This window comes from Apodemus sylvaticus, chromosome 9 (assembly GCF_947179515.1).
Source record: "Apodemus sylvaticus chromosome 9, mApoSyl1.1, whole genome shotgun sequence".
Classification (NCBI taxonomy): Eukaryota; Metazoa; Chordata; class Mammalia; order Rodentia; family Muridae; genus Apodemus; species Apodemus sylvaticus.
In genome coordinates, this window is record NC_067480.1 from 110,126,248 (window position 1) to 110,146,563 (window position 20,316).

General features: G+C 41.5%; 1 protein-coding gene across 4 annotated transcripts in view; it reads left to right on the forward strand.

Moving 5' to 3' along the window:
• The window catches only part of Il1rl1 (interleukin 1 receptor like 1), a 32,232-nt gene extending 12,077 nt beyond the window's left edge, over window positions 1–20,155 (forward strand). Inside the window, exons 2-12 of one of the 4 annotated variants that reach the window (XM_052193159.1) lie at window positions 1,745–1,881; window positions 3,066–3,291; window positions 3,726–3,936; window positions 4,714–4,876; window positions 4,989–5,151; window positions 6,724–6,792; window positions 8,355–8,496; window positions 8,825–8,970; window positions 12,538–12,684; window positions 14,135–14,302; window positions 16,924–20,155. In XM_052193159.1, the coding sequence (XP_052049119.1) occupies window positions 3,123–3,291; window positions 3,726–3,936; window positions 4,714–4,876; window positions 4,989–5,151; window positions 6,724–6,792; window positions 8,355–8,496; window positions 8,825–8,970; window positions 12,538–12,684; window positions 14,135–14,302; window positions 16,924–17,327 (1,782 nt within the window). In that variant the 5' untranslated portion in view covers window positions 1,745–1,881; window positions 3,066–3,122 and the 3' untranslated portion in view covers window positions 17,328–20,155. Of the gene's footprint in view, window positions 1–1,744; window positions 1,882–3,065; window positions 3,292–3,725; window positions 3,937–4,713; window positions 4,877–4,988; window positions 5,152–6,723; window positions 6,793–8,354; window positions 8,497–8,824; window positions 9,000–10,137; window positions 10,475–12,537; window positions 12,685–14,134; window positions 14,303–16,923 lie in introns of those variants that run through there. The other 3 variants (XM_052193161.1, XM_052193163.1, XM_052193162.1) reach the window with 3 other exon arrangements.
• The last annotated feature ends 161 nt before the right edge of the window (window positions 20,156–20,316 follow it).

Below are 20,316 nucleotides of genomic sequence, written 5' to 3' on the forward strand. Positions count from 1 at the left end.
TAATGAGCACATTGTCATTGGCTCGGAGCTAAATTCTTCATACTTGATCTGCCTTCCTCTATATATGTGGCAGGTCAGCCCATGTGGATGAGCTGCCAATTTCACCTGTAAACCCTATCCTAACTGCAACATCTCCCCACTGTCGTCCACGGCATCACCTTGTATCTGTGCTTTATTAAACTGTTTATGTTCATATGTTTTTGATATGACAAAAAAGTTCTCAATTCCTACAGTGGACTTGTGATAAGATCGAGGTTCCGGTAGCCAGCTCAGGTGGATTATAACATTTGTAGTTTAAACTTAACTGCACCACTGGCCAAGTCAAATAAATATGCTTTGCATAATATTCCCTGTTATAAAACATGCCAGTGCCAAGGTCCAAATGGAAGGAGCTGACTGTCCTCCCAGCAGCATCAGAGGGATTTGTTTTAATTGCTTCATAGTAGAAATGTCAGGGGACCAGATGATAAATAGGTTCATATATGGGTTCAAAACTGTAATCCCAAATCAGTGGAATTGGTACAAAATCATGTTCGATTTTTATAAGGTTGATTTTGAAAACAAGGTAGTTTGAAAACATAAAAGAGCAATTTTCAGAAAAATTGGCAGATGCTAGCTGGATTCTGAAGGACTTAGCTACTTTAAATCTCCTGTTTGGTTCATGGATAGGAGGCCCTCCTCCTTCAGATGTGTCTCTTGATGCTTTATTCTCCATACTCACAAACAGCTGCATTCCATGTCTACAAACCCAAATAGGGGCTAAAAGGGCTTATTGCTTCTCGAAGCACCTGGTTATAGGAAATATCTTACTTTAATAACTCAGTCATGGTGATGATCAGTAAAAGGTTTTGACCATGACAGTTTCTCTCTCTCATTTTTCAGTTGCCCCGTGGAAAAAGAAAGGAATGTAGGTTTCCTTCCTTCAACAACTTGGTTTTAACCCCAGTCACAACTGAGTGAGCTTGGTTGAATTGTTTAAGCAGCCTGATGCTAATGAAATTACCAAACAATGTAGTCTGGGATTGTGCTCAGACTCCTGCTGCCTGCGATCCTGATAATAGGAGTCAAGAGCAGCAAGGAACAGGCTCAAGGTCAAGTTCCCAGGCAGCAAAAGGCTGGTATTTCTGCCTTGCAGTGTGTCACCAGTACCCAAGAGCTGGGCAGAAACGAGATGTCAGGAGGAGTTTCAGCCACTATAAGAAGCAATACAGGACTGACTCAAGTTGTGTTCTTAGCAGTACTGCCATTCTTGACTTACTACACCTGGTCAGCTGGATTTGGTGGCTGATCTTTAGAGCCAGCCTGCTTGGGTTCTAATTCTCTTAGCGCTATCTTGTGTGGACCCCTTACTTAATCTCTGTGCCTCTGGGTCATCATTTGTACAATGGAGAGAACAACAGTGTGGCATTAGCTGACGTGGGGAATGAAGAGTTGACATGTGAGTCACAGAGAGCCATATAGGGCATAAAGGAGATGCTGGATAAAGATTTCGATTCTTTTTGTATTGGTGCTGGTGTGGGGATGGTCCTCCAATCCTTCCTGCACATGAAGACATCAAAGGAAGCCTCATAATACAGTCAGGACAACTCAAAACCAGCTGTTAATGTTTGTTTTATGTTAAGCCCCAAAAGATGTTGGGCTCCTTGGAACGCTGGGTTATCTTTATCCCAGCTGAGAGTCATAGATTGAAGTCTGAGGTGCTAGACTGCTTTGGACTGAGCTTGACACTCTCTTTCCATTACAGAACACGTGTAAGCACCCATGGGAGTGTGATGTCCTCCTGCATCTCAGGGTTCATCTCCATGCTCCTCCTGCACTCTCCCCAGCATGTGGTGGCTTGTGAGACTGTCACACCCAGGAACTGATTGTGCCCCCTGACAGGTATCAGCAAGAGGTCATGTCCTGAGTAGCTTGGGGACAGCCTGATGTGTGTGTGTTTGAGAGAGAGAGATTTGGGATTGAACATTATGATAAACAGCATTGTTTATCTCAGCTTCACTGACCCAGCAAAAACAGGGGAGAGTGATTTATTTAAGCAGTTCCCCTGAGATGGATTATGACGTTGTCCTTATGGTTAAATATTTATGTGGTAAGTTTAAGAATTCCCAGTGAGTGAGACAGCAGCATTTTTGAACAAGTCATGGATTTTGGCTAAAACTCAAATTTCATGGTGGGCTGGGTAAAAAAAATGCCAAGACATCTGTGTATTTAAAAAGAAAGGGAGTGTGCCCACACGGGCAGTCTGCAGAAACGGCTGAAGGAGCCCGGAGTAGCTGCAGGCCCCGTGCTCAATCTCTCCAGCCCTTCATCTGGGGTAAGAATCAATAACTGTCTTAAGCTTGTAAAAGAAAAAGGACCTGCAATTCAAAGAAACACGCCCTCTTGAAACTACTGAGGAGTTTCATATTTATTCCTAGCTTTGGGGATTTCTGTATCCCTCCTCTGACGGATGAAGGGAAAGGTACAGTAATAGATTCTTTAAAAGAAAATGATTATTTATTGTTCTCAGACCTCTGGCAAGCCTCCGTGGCTTTTGAGAACAAGACTGGGCATTACTATTCTTAAAAAGTTTGGGGGAACAGTCTCAGATGGCCTCCTGACTGATGTTTTAGTTCACCATTTTTCTTCCTTCCTTTTTTTTTAAATGATGTCTATCTGTGTGCACTGCTATGTAAAACAGCAGATGTGTGTGTTGTTCCAGCCTACTACATGACTGTGGCTTTGAATAACTCTGTGCTTTCTAGCATCTACTCAATTTTATGGTTCTAATTTCTACAAATGCAAAATTTTGTTTCCTTTTCTCTTAATTTAGCTTTTTTGAGGAAATGTTCAAGAGACTGGTAAGATATAATTATGAAAAAATCTGGTCATTGTCAGGACTGCTGTCTGATTTCAAGTTCAGTAGGGACGAATGCAATATTGTATACCTGAGCCCTAGTATTATACGTATGTGAACTTAATAAATATGTCAATTGACTGTCCTTTCTGGCAAGGACAAATCAAGTAAGTAAAAAGCAATACAAGTTAAATATTTTACTTGTGGTTTTATATGGTTTATTTTTCAGTATCTACACTGATTTCTCTTCTGGACCCTACATCAGACAGCACACATCAACTACATCATGAGCACACCGTTACCATCCTATCTCATTGCCATCCGAGGGACCTCAGCCATCAATCACTGGCACATGATTGACAGACGGAGAATGGGGCTTTGGGCTTTGGCAATTCTGATAGTTGCCATGTATTGGACAGTGACGGAGGGCAGAAGTACTGATTCTCAGATGAGTGGTATGGTTTTAACTTAAGTAATTCTGGGAGCATTTGGCCTCATTTAAGCTGCTTGCTTCCTGTTGTTTTGGGCTGAATTTTATGTTAGGAAATTATTTCCTCTTCATTTACTCTTTATCATAAATCTCACAGAAGGAATTTCCTATGGGAGTAGATTGTAATTTTTGAGTTATGTAAATCAAAACTTATCACAGTACCTGTGCATGGAAGTCATTACAAAGATTTATTGACTAGGAGCAAAGAGGGACATTAGCTCACATTGATTCCTTAGTCTATTGTACTAAGTGGCACGTTTGATAAAGGGGTTTAATTGTTGACCTATTCTTCCTTGAAGCATTACACTATGTGATCCATTTAAAAATCTAATCCTCAACAGAAACTGTGGTCTTTTCACTTGGACATTTCAGAATCATGCTCATGCTTTTGACTTGTAGGCAAACCATCCTGGGGTCTGGAAAATGAGGCTTTAATTGTGAGATGCCCCAAAAGAGGAGGCTTGAATAATCCTGTGGAATGGTATTACTCAGATACAAATGAAAGTATTCCTACTCAAAAAAGAAATCAGATCTTTGTCTCAAGAGATCGTCTGAAGTTTCTACCAGCCAGAGTGGAAGACTCTGGGCTTTATGTTTGTGTTATCAGAAGGTACTGTTCAACAAACAATTATAAGCCCCTGTGCCCATTCCCCATTCATTAATGGCCAATAGCCCAGTTGTCCTTGCTTTCTCAGGGTCTGCCCTTCAGTGGAATGGTTAAGTTTACAAAGTGATTAGAACGAGAAAGTACAACTGAGAAGACCAGCAGCCTGAGGGTTGATGGGCTGGCTATTGAATATGTAACAACAGAATATATAATTGGCAGCCTGATTAGAAAAATGTCCAGCTTGTCTAGATGCCCATTTGAACAATGAGTTATTGCTCCATGTTCTCTGGAATTAAGAACCAACTAGCCTTCCAATTGGAAGCCCAGACATCTAGCACCACAAAGATCTGTGTTGGGTGAAAAGGTCCTAGACAAACAGGTGGACTGCAGAGACTTGGGGTCAGTGTCTGCAAATTCCTCAGCCTGAACTGCAGCTCTAAACACTGCCACCTGTTTAGATTTCACACCATCTCTGCTACTCACAAAGTGTCAGATAAGCCCAGGTGTGGTTTGGTGACCCCAGTTTCCAACCCATAACCTTCTACCAGTTAGGTGTGTGCTGCCACCAAGTGACCTCTCTGTCTCTTGGTGCCTTATCTGTAAAATTCATATAGTAGTATCATTATGATCCCCAAATCATCACTGTGAGAATAAAATGAAGAGGGCCTAACTCTGCATCTGGTTCAACAAACAATGGTACAACATTGTCCAAGGATTACAGTTGGATGAAGCTATATCATGGTTATAAGTATCTCTTTTTTAAATGCTTGACTTCAATAGCCCAAACTTGAATAAGACTGGATACTTGAATGTCACCATACATAAAAGGCCACCAAGCTGCAGCATCCCTGATTATCTGATGTACTCGACAGTACGTGGCTCCAAGATAACATGTCCAACAATTGATCTGTATAATTGGACAGCACCTGTTCAGTGGTTTAAGGTAAAAGTTTGAAATCTGGGGAGAAATTGATAAAATCTGCACAAGTGTTGTAGTTGAGAGTGAAAATTGAGTGGGAGAAGATTGGAAGGTCTTGTTGTTATTGTTGCTTCAGAACTGCAAAGCTCTCCAAGGACCAAGATTCAGAGCACACAGGTCCTACTTGTTCATCGACAAGGTGAGGCGTGATGATGAAGGTGACTACACATGTCAATTCACACACACGGAGAACGGAACCAACTACACCGTGACTGCCACCAGGTCATTCACAGTTGAAGGTAAGCTCTTGGCTTCAGCAAGGGACAAGATTCAAACCATCATCATCAGGGGACCTGTGCTTTTCCAGTTTCATTTCCTACCCTCTCTCCACAATCTGTCTTCTGCCTCCTCTTAACTTCCACATACTCTACCATGAAGGGAAGTTGCAATGCAACATAAGGTTTAAAAATTCTGGTGAAAGATACTATTATTATTGAACCAAAGCCACAGCTATTCTTTTTTTGGAGGCTTAATTTTCAAGGATAATCCAGTCTGAATTTCCTTCTTCCTCCTCCTCTTTTTTCTTCATCCTCCTCCTTCTCCTCTTCCTCTTCTTCCTCTTCTTTCTTCTTCCTCTTCTTCCTCCTCCTCGTCTCTTCTCCTCCTCCTCCTTCTTCTGCTGCTCTCTGATCTCCAGAATGTTTATATACCTAAATCCTGGATGATCCAGTGTCGTATATTTTTCTGAGACTCCTCACCTCCTCTCTTAAATTCTACCCCATCTCTTGATTGCTTGCAATAACCAATGAATGCAATACTGCTCAAGCAGGAGTACTGTTTCATAGGGAATGATAAGTCTACACAACGGTTATCAAAGAAGATGCTAATGTTCAAATGTAGCTAGTTGAGTTCATGGATATAAAAGCCACAAAAGAAGAGGCCTGGATGTAACAGGGCACAGTGCTTTTATTCACACTGATGGGTGGCTTTCAGTCCTGGTCTACAAAGCTTTTTAACATCATCAGTGTTTTCAAACAGGTCGCTTGTTTAGAAAGGAACTTTTTCTAAATATGAATTCAACATTATAAAAGCCATTAGAGGGGAAGATTTCCTAATCATATTTGATGGCATTTGTAGAATTGAGGTTTTCTGGGCACAGTTCCTCTATCGAAGAGATGGGGTCTCACTATACAAGTGGCATGGAACAAGAAAAGAACTAAGCAATACTGGAGACAATGTTTTGTTTAGAGCCTTTCCACACTCCATTGCTTAAGAATAAGCATCACCAGACCACAGTTGTGTCTGTGCTCCTCACTGTTTAATGTCAAATCCTGAATGTTTCTTAATCTAGATATCCAGAAATAAATGAGCATATAGGGGTGAAAGGTTCATCCATGTTCCCAGCGACCTCCCTGCTCCCCACCCCGACCCCATCTCAGTGGTGATGTGAGGGAAAACTCCTGAGTAGTAAGAAAAAACATCTCCATCTACACATGAGCACAGTGGTGGAGAGCTGTGAGCAGTGGACAAGCTGTGGCTTGTGAACACAACATTGTCACGGATATATTGACATCATCTTCTCTGTACTTCTATGCTGCTTCTATAGAATCATGGTTCTCAAATCTTATATAAGTCACAGAGTCAATGGATCAAACAGTATTTGTATTAATGATATAGAAGAGAAGAGAAAAAAGTAACAGTAATCAGATGTGTTGCGTAAAATATGTTTCATTTGTGTGTCTGTACTGCCAAAGGTTATTTTCAGAGTTGACACAATGCTGTGAAATTAAATAGAACTACGAAAAGACTAGCTTTATATTGATTACTAATCAATACTGCAATAATATTCTATTTCTGTTTTTAATTTTAAGAAAAAGGCTTTTCTAAGTTTCCAGTAATTACAAACCCTCCACACAACCAGACAATGGAAGTGGAAATAGGTAAGAAATTTTAAACATCTCTCTTTTGACCTGGGAAAATGTTTCCTTAGGATTTCAGGTCTGGTTCCTATGGAAGGGCCATATAATTTGTAGAGGGGACTTGTGGATCATGAGAGGCGACAGTATGGAAACACCTGTCCTTGTCATACAAACAGTCAGCACTGCATTTGTGTTGAGCCTCAGAGTTCCTGCCATCTCATGGGAGCACTTCTCCTTCTCGTCAGTTCTGCCCAGGGAGCACATGTCCTCCCTTTCCTGTTGAGGGACATAGGCTCAGAGATGCTCAAAGGCACATCAAGGGACTTGGTGTCTGAAACGCATGATGACTCCTACCTCCCTCATCACACACACTCTGTAGCCTCTCACTCGGCCACACGCCTGGCCTCAGCACAGCACTCTCTGGTGAGCAGCACACTTGCATTCAGCCCGATTCTGCCTACATCATCACTCCTCATATCTGTGGAGCAAGATCATGTGTAACCGCCCGTCTGAAATCCTTCTTGCCATCCTCTTCCTTGCCAACAAGCAGTGTCTAGCTATATCATCAGCTCAAGTCTTGGCTATTAGATTTTTGCCTGCAGTGTGCTGGCCTCTAATCCTTTCTCTGCAGCTCAGGTCCTCATGCCTCGTATGTGACTCATTTTTAGGCAAGCTCCAGCATGAGGCCAAGATTTGGGAAGGGAAGGTTGAATGTATATCCATGACCAAAATCAGTTCTAATGTTTTCTTTCATTTTTATTGGTTATTTTATTTATTTACATTTCAAATGTTACCCCTTCCCAGTTTCCTCTCTGCAAACACCCATCTTATCTCTTCCCATCCCCCTCCCCCTGCTTCTATGAGAGTGTTCCCCACCACACACACACACTCCTGCCTTACCGCCCTACCATTCCCCTATGCTGGGGCATCAAACTTTCACAGGACCAATGACATCTCCTCCCATTGATGCCCAACAAGGCCATCCTCTGCTACATATGCAGCTGGAGCCATGGGTCCCACCATGTGTATTCTTTGGTTAGTGGTTTAGTCTCTGGGAGCTCTGGGGAAGCATCTGGTTGGTTGATATTGTTGTTTTTTTCTATGGGGTTGCAAACCCCTTCAGCTCCTTCAGTCCTTCCTCTAACTCCTCCCATGTGCTCAGTCAGACGGTTGGCAGCAAGCATCTGAATCTGTATTGGTCAGGAGAGCACTCTTTGAATGTTGACATCCAGGATACTTGATAGTTGGGTTGGACAAAGCTGTTTGATCTCCAGAGGTAGCTCATGGAGAGATAAGGGGAAATCTGTGGGAAGAGAAAGATGTGGAAGAGACCAGTGAAAAAGAAACTCACTTTTTAACTAGCAGCAACTCTAATGTGATTATGCAAGGCTCGAGCAAGCTTTGTATTCCCTGAGTTGAGAGGGTGCGAGGGCTCTCAGGAACATGGACCCACTGAGGAGGAAGTATGGAGAACAACAACGGCACAAGAAGAAGAAGCAACTACACGTTTACTATATTGAGTGAAACTGGATGCCACTTGCAGAACTGAACTTTTGTAATAAAGCTTTTCATTTCTTTTCTAGGAAAAACAGCAAGCATTGCCTGCTCAGCTTGCTTTGGCAAAGGCTCTCAGTTCTTGGCTGCTGTCCTTTGGCAGATTAACAAAACAAGAGTCAGAAATTTTGGTGAAGCAAGAATTCAAGAAGAGGAAGGTCAAAATAAAAGGCATGTCATATATCATCCCTCTATATCTACATATTTATCTATGTATCTATGTTTCATCTGTCTATCTATCTATCTATCTATCTATCTATCTATCTATCTATCTATCTATCCATCTGTCTATCGAGACAAGATCTTACTAGGTATGGCCTGCAACTCACTGTGTAGACCGCCTTGACCTCAAATTCACAGAGATCCTCCTGCTTCTTGAATCACTGGGATATAATACTACCATATTATGAACCATACTATATGAATCAAAAACACCCCTCTCTGCCTCCTTACAGCTGGCACTTGCCAGGAAACCATCAGTAACAGTTTGCTTTCTCAGTTCCAGCAATGACATGGCTTGCTTAACCTCAGTGTTAAGGATAACTGGTGTGACAGCTAACGACTTGTCCCTGGAATATGACTGCCTGGCTCTGAACTTTGATGGCGTGATAAGGCACACCATAAGACTGAGAAGGAAACAACCAAGTAAGGACTGCTCCTCACACAATGCTTGACTAAATTGGCTGAATCAGCTATAAACTGATTTCTCTGAAGACTGTGTATGGTAACTTGGTCCCAGAGAATCTGTCATGATTGTAGGAATAGTTGGCCAGTTTCATCAAGTGTGCTTCTCATGTTGAGGAAGTTCCTTGAATCTGGTTTTTCCAAAATGTTTCTGTCTTCCAGTAGGACTCTCTGTCATTGTATCCTTCCTCTTTCTGCTCTCCATTGTTCTCCCCAAGATCCTCCCATCTCTTCACCTTCCTTCATGTGCTCTTGAACCCCCTCTCTCCTTTCCTTCTCTCTGGGCTCCTTCTCACCCAATAGTGGCTTCTTCAGTCATGCTTTGCACAGGCTACAAGGGACATTGGTGTTGATACTGGGTTCAGAGCGGTAATAACCCTGCTGTGTCTATTTCTGTAATATTGTCACAGAAAACAATTTACAAACTTTCATTCTGGGCAGTTATTAATTTTCTTGCTTGGTCCTTGGGTTGACCGGTACAGTCATCATGATAGGTTGATGACCAACTTGATCCCATTTTGAAAGAGTAAACATCTTTTTAACCCTTATCACTCTTATAACACTGACAACTACCTTAATGGCAATATAACTAATATAAAAACATTTTTAATTTCTTTCAAATATCAAGAGGGTATTAGGAGGGAGAGAGACACTGACTCTAAGCTCAGAGCGATGCATGGGACATTTATTTGGATGAATATATTGATTAAAAGGAAAGAGTGGAGGTACCTATTGGATACAGTCATACTGTGCTTTTTATAGACCTTTCTGAGTCTTCCTTGTCCTTTAGTGATCCATTCTATTGAAAGCCTTCACTCCTTCCTTTAGCACAGAGCAGTCTCTGTTCAAAATGCCTCTATCAGGGTTTATGTGTATCTGTGTGCTCCTTTCACATTCTGCGTGAAATGGTATTTGGAATTTTTGTTGGTTCTGTTTGTCTTCTTTTGTTTGTTTTTACTATAGAGCTCATTCTGCCCTTGGACTCCTAGAGTTCTACCTGCCTTTGCCTCCCAGGTACTGGGATTAAAGCTATGTGTCACCTTACCCAGCCAGGATGTTTCTTGTTTTGGTTTTGATTTTAGAGCCTCTGGCTTATAACATTTTATAAAATAGAGTTTTGATTCCTAGGTGGCCAGAACTGTGACTCATAGAGGGATTTTAGTGCTGTCGTGTTCAGTGAGGTCTTAGACATCTGCCCCTGATAATGGCGTTACTCCGGGTGACTGTGGACCACAGCACTGTGTTACGAGATGGTGGTGGTCACTGAACATTCTACAGAAAAAGAGAAGCCAAGCCCTACTCTTACCCAGCATGACCTTGAGTCTTCAATGCCTTCTTCTGCTAACAGGATCTTTTGTCTAGAATTCTGAATGTTCTCTAGCTCGTGTTTGTATTGGAGTTATATTTGTGTTATCTGTAATTTAACACAAATATAACACAAATACAAATACATCTGTATTTTGTATTTGTTTTGTCTGTGTGTGATTTTGTATTTTCCAGTTTATTTTTAATTCACCTGTTGCTATTCAAATCAATGTGTTTGTACTGTTTGAACAACACAGCATATTAAATAAAAATCATGTCTATGATAATGGAATGATCATAATGAATTCTTCTGATATTTCTTAAATTATAAAATCAAAAAACTTAAAAAGCCTCCTGCATATTTCTAAACACTGATAGGTACAAATAGAGTGTCTGTGATAACAACAATTTATATTCATATTCAATGTTTTCTATGTTGAAACCAGATCTACTTATGCCTTAGAATTTCTCATTTATCTTTTTACCCCATACTATTTGTCAAATTTACTGCCTAAGTCAATGAAGCAAGGGCAGAGTGAGCCTAAGGCTTTGCCAAGAATTGTAGTTCTAGACCTAGGATTCCACACGGATCACATTTTCCTGTTGATAAACACTGTCAGGAAGCACTTGAGTCTATCACTGCCGTGAACCCCCGTCTGCAGTTTACAGAGGCAATGAGCACGTAGAGAGATGTTGGACGCAGACTTTCTGGGTCTCCTTGAGTCAAGGTCTCACCTCGTGTAAACATTTCAGCCACCTACACAGATACTTCACCCACAACAGTTCCTATAAGAAGTGTATCTTCCAAGCCCTCTGTACCTTCCTAGCACACATCCAGTGGGCCTTTTAGACAGTTTTCCTGAATGACCTCCTTAGGAAGTTCTTACTTAAACCCAAGGAAGTGAAGACAGCAAGCTCTGGCCAGTTTTGAGCTCTTTCCTTGTCTTTGAGTCACAAGATTTTAGTGTCTTGAGTTCCTTTTCCTGTATTCAGAGAGATGGTGAACTGTCAAGGATGGCAGAGGAATTTGTCACTACTAGTAGAGCTCTTCATGCCAGGTCTTGGGAATTTACAAATAAAATGAAAAAGAACCATTTACCAGGTCTGACTTAATAATCTCCTTATATTCATGTATAAGCAGCACCACTTCTAATAAGTCTATGAGGATCATATGCTTACAACAGCAAGCATACTATAAATGGTGACAGTTCCTGTGTCCAACTTGTACATGTGTCTTATAAGTCCCTGAAGTTGGAAGCCATGTTTCTTGTGTCTTTTGTGAAACAAGGAATGTGGGACTCAACTGAGAGATAGTTGAAGGAAAATCTCAATAGTGGAAGGCGTCAGGATTATAAAACCCAGCAATTTGATGTCTCTATCACAATACTCTGTGACCTGCAACAGTGGGTCTTTCCTGTATTCTCCATCCCCTAGACGCAATAAGCTCCCTGATCTACTGACTCATGTGCCTTAGGGCTGCCAACAAACACTGACCTTACCAATCCCATTCTTATCATTTCACGAGTTCCAATCCCCATCTTCCCCCACAAATACTACCCTGTTATATTCCTTGAACATGTACATCATCCGTTCCCATACAAACGAACATTTCACTGCCATCAGATTAATCTTGCTGAAAAGCACTTTCATCTCTAACACCCTTTCACATTAGGATACATTCCCTAGCAAGAGTCTCTGGTCATGCACAGCCCTGACCACACCTTCCACTAATACCCCAAATGTAGCTACTACAGTTCTAAGAACACACACTTCCACCTCTGCACATGGTCTTAGCATCCTCTCTGGGAAGGGGAGTGTTGCTCTCTCTAGACCTTTCTTGAATCTTCCTCATTCCTTAGTGATCCATTCTATTGGAAGCCTTCCTTCCTACCTTTAGCATAGAGCAATCTCTGTTCAAAATGCCCTTGTCAGCTGAAATCCCTTTCTTTTTGCCTCCTGTCTTAGCTGGGTTTATATGTATCTGTGTGCTCCTTTACCTTTAAACACACACTTGTGCACACGCAAGCCTCAAGACTTGCACAGAATATTTGCTAAGAAAATTGATATGCTCATTTTTGAAAGTATTGTTGAAAATTCAATGTTAGTTTATTGGGTAGGAATGCTTTGTGGTTTCTGGGGATGTAGAAGTTCATGCAAACACCCATTCTGTCTTATTTTACTGATACTAATGACCATTTCCCCCATCTCCCCATCTCTTGATAGTTGATCTCCAAAGCATCTACTACATAGTTGCTGGATGTAGTTTATTGCTAATGTTTATCAACGTCTTGGTGATAGTCTTAAAAGTGTTCTGGATTGAGGTTGCTTTGTTCTGGAGAGATATAGTAACACCTTACAAAACCCAGAATGGTGAGTATCTGCTTTCAAGATTCTCTTTTCCGGGAAAAGTCCCACGGGCTATAGGTTATTTGTTTAACGATGTTTTGCTGCTAAGCCCAATATCTGTTTCCTTTTAACCTCATCTGTGAGATTTTGGAGTCTATACAGATCATTTTTCACACCTCTCTGTCACTGCGTGTTCTCCTGACATTCAGACATTCATTTCCAATATTCTCCTTGGTGGGATTGCTATTCTTAGTGAGTCCCCATAACAGACTCTGTCTGAGGCCTGGACAGATTCTGATGTTTTGGAAAATGCATGTTAATAAAACTTTACAAAAGGGCAAAGCAATCATCCCTGCTTTTCGGATGTGAGCAGATTGTGGAGAGGGTCAGAGAACATGCTCATTTTCCTTGAATCCTCATTTCATGAGTACACACCTGCACAAACTTTACACATACACAGGAAGAGTCCTGGTGAAGTAGGAACTTTGAAACCTTCTTTTGAAAGAGCACATGTTAGTTAGCTGTTTGTGCACAAAGCAATCCATTAACTGGAGGTTGTTTGATCTGTGGGAAATTCAGATTCCTTAAGAATTTCTACTTCCTTGTCACTATTTGCCATTGGCATTTTAATTTTCAAGGAAGTAGTAAGGTTGGCATATGTCCTAAGGCCAACTGAAGCTTGTAAAGATTAAATAAGCAAAACAAACGTGAGTTTTAAGTTGAGTGTAATTCTGAGATATGTGGTTGCCTGCCTAGGACATGAATTGTCTGTTTGTTCAGTGTATCGTGTTGTATAGTAGATAATGTGTAACAACCGAGCATTAGTCAATTACCCTTTCAGGTGACAGGTTCACTGCTGAAGTTCTGTGGTCCTTGTGTTTGATGGACAGTTATTTTACGTTGAGTTCATGGCCTTTGGTGCTGGAGTAGTGATGCTGGGCATCTTGTTTTAGTTCATTACTCCATGTTTATTGTTAGCTGTGATTGTTAAACTCATACTGTGGCACGTTTATTATGTATGTGCATGTAAAAGAAAGTGTTGAACCAAGGGCTCAGTACTATCTGTGGGTTCAGCTACCCACTGGAGGTCTTTCAACCTCTGCTCTGTGGCTAAATGAGGAATGCTGTGTGGGAAAAATTTAACAGTCAATAGACAGAGAAGACCCTCCCCAGCCCATAATAATAGACACTAATAGCTCATCAACAAACTTGAAGTATTCTGAAAACTCTCTGTTCTTTATCATTCAAGCTAAGATGGTAAACAAACAAACAAACAAATCAACAGTTCAGATCTCTTATTTCCTGGTCACATTTTATAGCCATAGTTTTCTGATATCTTTTGATTTTAGAATATGGGAGGGGTGAGAGACAGTTATTAACAGCCATAAAAGGTGGTAAGAACTGTCCTTCAGAAGACAATGCGAGAGGTCTGAGAAGCAGTAAATGAAGCCATACTTGTTGATTCCCTTCTCAGATGGCAAGCTATACGATGCTTATGTCATTTACCCCCGGGGCTTCCGGGGCAGTGCCGCAGGAGCCCGCTCTGTGGAGTACTTTGTTCACCACACCCTGCCTGAAGTTCTTGAAAATAAATGTGGCTACAAGTTATGCATTTACGGGAGAGACCTGCTGCCTGGGCAAGGTAAACCGACCAAGACACGTCAGGGGTTGAAATTCTTTGAAAAAAAAATCCTGGAAAGAAGACTCTGAGTAGATAATGCTAGGTAGTGAGGAGGGAGGGGGTGGGGGAAGGACAGATAGATCATAGATCATAGATCGTGATCACTAATAAGGGGTGCGACCGATGGGGAAGGGAGAGACCAGAAACACACTTTGTTACAAAATGTCATTATGGTGTCCAACACATTATATACATCAATTTAAGTTTTTTCTAAATATAAAAATTTATAGTACATGCAGTAAGTACTGAGAGTTATATAATTGCATTAGTCTTTTAGTTTATCAGGTGAATCACACACATATGTCCTCTACTGCATTTTTAACTTAACATTCTGTTTTGAAGATCATAGTAACTTCATAGTAATGAGTATATGTAATTCTGATGTTCATACCCTACATGTAATAGGAATTACTTATTATATTATATAATTATATTATAATACATTATTGCATTGCTATTGCATATTGTTTTATATATAATGCTAATACATTATGTTATACTGTTATATATTGCTTATATCGCAATAAGGATTTTAGTTTAGAATTCTTACCTCACAATAAACACATATTCATTAACAAAAACTAATCTATGCAAATGATTTGTCCTCTTTGCTGATTGGTGAAGGACTTACATTGATAATCACCTCAGATTAGCTTCAAGACCAGCGGTTTACTATTGGTTGATTGTTTTTTTGAGACAGGGTCTTTCCTGGTTCCTCTGCTTGGCCTGGAACTCACTATGTAGTACAGGCTGGCTTCAAACACATGTGGATTATGATATAGCATGAACCGCTTCAAACACATGTGGATTATGATATAGCATGAACCACTTCAAACACATGTGGATTATGATATAGTGTGATCCACCATGCTTGACTTAGAGCAGAGATATTTTTAAATTACATATATGTTGTGTGTGTAACACATGCCTATGACAGTGAGAGGTCAACTTACGAAGAGCCGGTTTTCTCTTTCTATCATCTGGGTCCTGGGGAACCGATTCTTGTTCTCAGACTTGGTGGCGAGCACCTTTCCTCACACAGCCATCTTGCTGTCCCAAGACCAGAACTGTTAGATTCTTGCTCAGGAGATGCTCACTGCTTTCTCTTCTACCCCACTCCTGTCCTAACGGTGAGGTGTCACAGTAGTGTGGCTGGAACATGGGAGATGGGTCAAAGGCTTCAGCTGTGCAATAGCCACCATTGCCTCAACTGTGTTTCCATTACATCACACTAGGCTAACTTGGAAGCTTTTAAAGATTAAATATTACATCATTTTCATCCTTTCTTCACTCCTTCCAGTTCCTCCACTTTGCTGCCACTGTATCATGTCCTTTTAAAATTTGTTATCGCTGCATACACACACATACATGCACACACACAAACACATGTGTGCACACATGTGCACACCCATGCACGTGAGCTTGCTCGTGAATGCGTGTGTGCATCAGACACATATACACATACATATACACACACATGCACATGCACACACATGTACACACATGCCACACAATACATACATGTACACACACATACACACACATGCACACATAGACACACACACACACCCCTAAACATATAATCTAGCCTCTTTATCCAGTTTAGTGTTACTTGTGTATGTGTGTGAGTATACACACACACATATGGTTTCACTTGGTATTGCTTGATCAATCAACTACAGGGCTCATCCAAGCCTTCTATTTCTTAGCAATCTCATGTACTTTTGACAGTTTTATCTCAATTCCAGCCATGTCATCAGAGGTTCTCTCTCTCTCTCTCTCTCTCTCTCTCTCTCTCTCTCTCTCTCTCTGTCTCTCTCTCTCTGTCCTCCACACACATAGGCCAGGAGCGTTCTCGCCTTTCCTGTCAATTCTTCTTTGATTCCTTAGAAACCAGCAAGGGTTTAGAACAAAAACAGAGACAGAGTGTCCCAAGCATAGACCCTCTTTAACTTCTTAAATTGACATGGCTACTAAAGGAGAGAGATTTAAGGAACAATAAGTTTGCAGGCATGTGCATAGGTTTCTTCTCAAATTTCTGACCAATGCTGACACTGTTATAAAAGACCTGAAGATGCACACATTATGAAGGTATTATCTTAATCTTCTTACCCTCCAACTCCCTCCTTCCCCCTCCCCCCCTGCCCACCCCCCCCCCCTCTGTTGGATAGTTTCTACTTCTCTCCATAGATGCATGAACTCTGACCTCTCCTCCAACCAGTTACATCAAAGCTGCCAACAGAGCACTGCTCTTCCCTTAGAAAAAGTTGGTAGCTGGCCGGTGCACTGCACGTGGGTGGGTTCTGGCTACCTGCCGTCCATGCTCCTGTGAAGTTCACTCTGCATCTCGCATCGAATGACAGACTAAGAGAACTTCACTTTCCCAGGTAGCTGGGAAGGCTCTTCCTTAGGGCCCTTAAAAGGATATTTTTGTAGCAAAATTGATAACTACATTCTTCCTTTCTGAATATGATGCTATCAACTCAGAATCTCCCATCTTCTTATGTCCATACCATTCATGCTTCAGACATTAAACTTACAAAAAGGATGATAGCATGTCTCCATCCCTCTCTTGATTGTAGATGCAGCCACCGTGGTGGAGAGCAGCATCCAGAATAGCAGAAGACAGGTGTTTGTCCTGGCCCCTCACATGATGCACAGCAAAGAGTTCGCCTATGAACAGGAGATCGCTCTGCACAGTGCCCTCATCCAGAACAACTCCAAGGTGATTCTTATTGAAATGGAGCCTCCAGGCGAGGCAAGCCAACTGCAGGTTGGGGACCTGCAAGATTCTCTCCAGCATCTCGTGAAAATGCAGGGGACCATCAAGTGGAGGGAAGACCATGTGGCAGACAAGCAGTCTCTAAGATCCAAATTCTGGAAGCATGTGAGGTACCAAATGCCAGTGCCGAAAAGGCCCCCCAAGATGGCGTCTGTTGTGACTCCGTTGAGTGACAAGGCATGCTTAGACCTGAAACACTTTTGAGACATGGACCTGCCTACCCAGAGCTGGAAAGTCCCAGTAGTGGGCACTGGAGTAAAAGTGTGAAGTCTTGAAATACCAAGGGTGGGGGACCCAAGTCTCTGGTTTGTTTTCCTGGTTGTGGGAAGAGCCATCCATGTGTTGTTTCTGGTTTCCTTCGCCTACTTCACTCGTTTGTGGCACAAGATCTAACCCTGAGCCTTTTCCCTTTCTTCCTTTTCTTTTATTTCTGTGTTCCTTTTTTTTTTAAAATACTGGTTATCTTATTTATTTACATTTCAAATGTTATCCCCCTTCCCAGTTTCCCCTCCACAAACCCCCATCCCACTCTCCTCCCCCTGCTTCTATGAGGGTGCTCCCCCATTCGCCCGCCAACCCACCCTACGCTGGGGCAGCAAGCCTCCAGGAGACCCAGGGCCTCCCCTCTCATTCATCAAATATCTACATTCTAAATATCAAGCTGACACTTTTAGAATAAAGTTCTGGTTCATCTCAGAGATCAGGCTCATTGACTGGGGCAGAGAGCGTTCAGTAAACCTCATTCCTAAGGCACCAGATTCTATTTGTCAATTACTGGAATTTTGTCAAGTCAATATTGCCAGATTTGGTAGAACACCTTATCCAAATTGCCATTACAGTTGAACCTTTTTTGGTTCTAAATGCCTTTTATGTATTTTTTTATTCTTCTTACTTCCTCACTTTAAAAGTAATAAAGAAAACATAAAGTATAAAAAATATGATAAAATATAAAAATAATAGAAAGGAAAGGAAATACATTGAAAATCACAGCTCTTAAGATTAATTTTGGTAAGTCTGAATTTTATATACCTATAACTTTTATAGATGAGATTGTACATTACAGATTTGGCATTTTTTCTATTTACTACCATAATGAAAACTGGTGGCTGATCTATTTAACATTTACAGATGTTCCAAATGTCTCATCTTAGACCGGGTTGCAGACTCTGGCTGAAGCAGGCAGCATGAGGAACTTGCCTGCCATGCCCTGTCAGGACATTTACCTACCTATTGAAATGTATCTGTCACCATGAGACAGCTTCCTTTGTGATACTTCAATGAAATGTGTAGGGAATTTTGACAGAACAGAATTAATCCGTAGTCAGTGGTCCTCTGCACAGTCTTCCAGGAGAACACATATACTGTGGGGTCCTAGGCACCAAGGGAACGGATCCCAAGACAAGGCAAGTGTCTTACTGGTACCTTGAATTTTGCCAACAGATATGAGTCCTGCCTTAGTTGAGTTCCTCAGTCAATGATGGGATTCCAGGCTGAGGTGACAATGAAAACAGAATTTGGGAGACTCTTGAAAGGAGGGAAATGTTGAACTCATGGTCAACATTCAAGGTTGCAGAGAAGCCACATGTAGAAGTGTGTGTAGAGAATGTGGGGTAGCCCAATCTTCTGGGGACCATGTGCTCTTAATCTGTACCCTTACGCTGGGTTGCCAGGTAAACATTTGCTAATGTTCAGTTTAAAGGCTGAAGTTTTAGCTGAAGGTGATCAGGAACTCAAACTTTCCTTCGCGTCCATCCTGTGGTTGCATGGTTTGCTAAATCCACCGCCCCCTGTAGCAGATGGCTGTGCTCTTCCGCTTCTGCAGTTTCAACTACTTTTGGCGAGCTGACAAAAACTGATGGATAAAGAGCACGCTGTGTGTGTAACTGTCTCGTGTCACAGGACGTGTAATCAGGAGGGAATCCTCGCTCCGGATAACAGAATCCTTGCTCTGTGGCTGTAAAGACATTCCTTAGCATTCTCAAATAGCAGTTTTCTTAGGTTGGATGAAACATAGTACTGTGCTGGATTCTTTTGCTAACAGAAAATACAAGTATTTGGATTTCAGAAATAACTCCATAAGTGCTAATGTTTGTGATTATGAGATCTCATCGTGAGCCATGTGAATTTGAGCCTGTGATTGTTCTGAATGAAGACCTTTAAAAATGAAATTCTCTCCAGTCTCATCCCTGGGAGTCGATCCTTTCTCATGTCTTCTGCTGAACCCACTGAAAATGACCAAAGAGAATTATTATTTGCTCCCTTCCAAGACTCTTGACACTTCTAAACTATTTGCATGTAATTGAGCTGGGCAGTATGACCCACATCTTTAATCCCAGCACTTGGGAGGCAGAGGCAGGTGGATCTCTGTGAGTTCAAGGCCAGCCTGATTTATAGAGTGAGTTCCAGGACACCAGAGCTACACAAAGAAACCCTGTCTCAAAAATCCAGGAGAAAAAGAAGAGAAGGAGGAGGAAAGGAAGGAAGGAAGGAAGGAAGGAAGGAAGGAAGGAAGGAAGGAAGGAAGGAAGAAGAAAGGGAAGAAATGATTGATTTTTCTGTAATGAACTAGTATCTGATGATTTTGCTAAACTCAAAATATTAGTTTTCTTTTATTGTTTTGAAAGCTTCAGAGTGTGACCTGTGTAAAAACGTCTTCTGTGGCCTTTCCCCCGTTTCTACTCCCTGCCCCACTATTTCTTCAAAGTGCTTGTCAAGTAGAGCTGGCATTATTGGTTACTAGTCACAGGATAACAAACCGTTTCTCCTTGTTGCTGCTTATAGACATCCCTGTATTAGAATAGGACGGGAATGAGCCTTTCTACTGTCCAGTTTGTGAGTTGTGGTAGAAAGAGTGTTGAAGTTTGTTAAATACTTGCTTTCCAGGAATCCCAGCCATGTTATGCCTTTTTCTATTTGTTATTATATGGTGAATTATTTTTCACTGGGCAAAAATAATTGTGCCTGAGTGTTTTAGTGTTTTCTTCACATGTGTTTGAAGAGTTCTAGCTTCTTATAAAAATTTAGAAATACTCTGCCTGGCCTCTCTTTCTTTTGAACAATTTAAAATCTCACGATTACTTCCCAATTGTGAATTTCCAGCCATCCAGGAGGCCTAGCTTCCTGCAATGGCACCATGCTCTGCTGGCTCTGTGAACCTGGCAGTCTTAAGGACTCTCCTCCCTCGGTGCAGGAG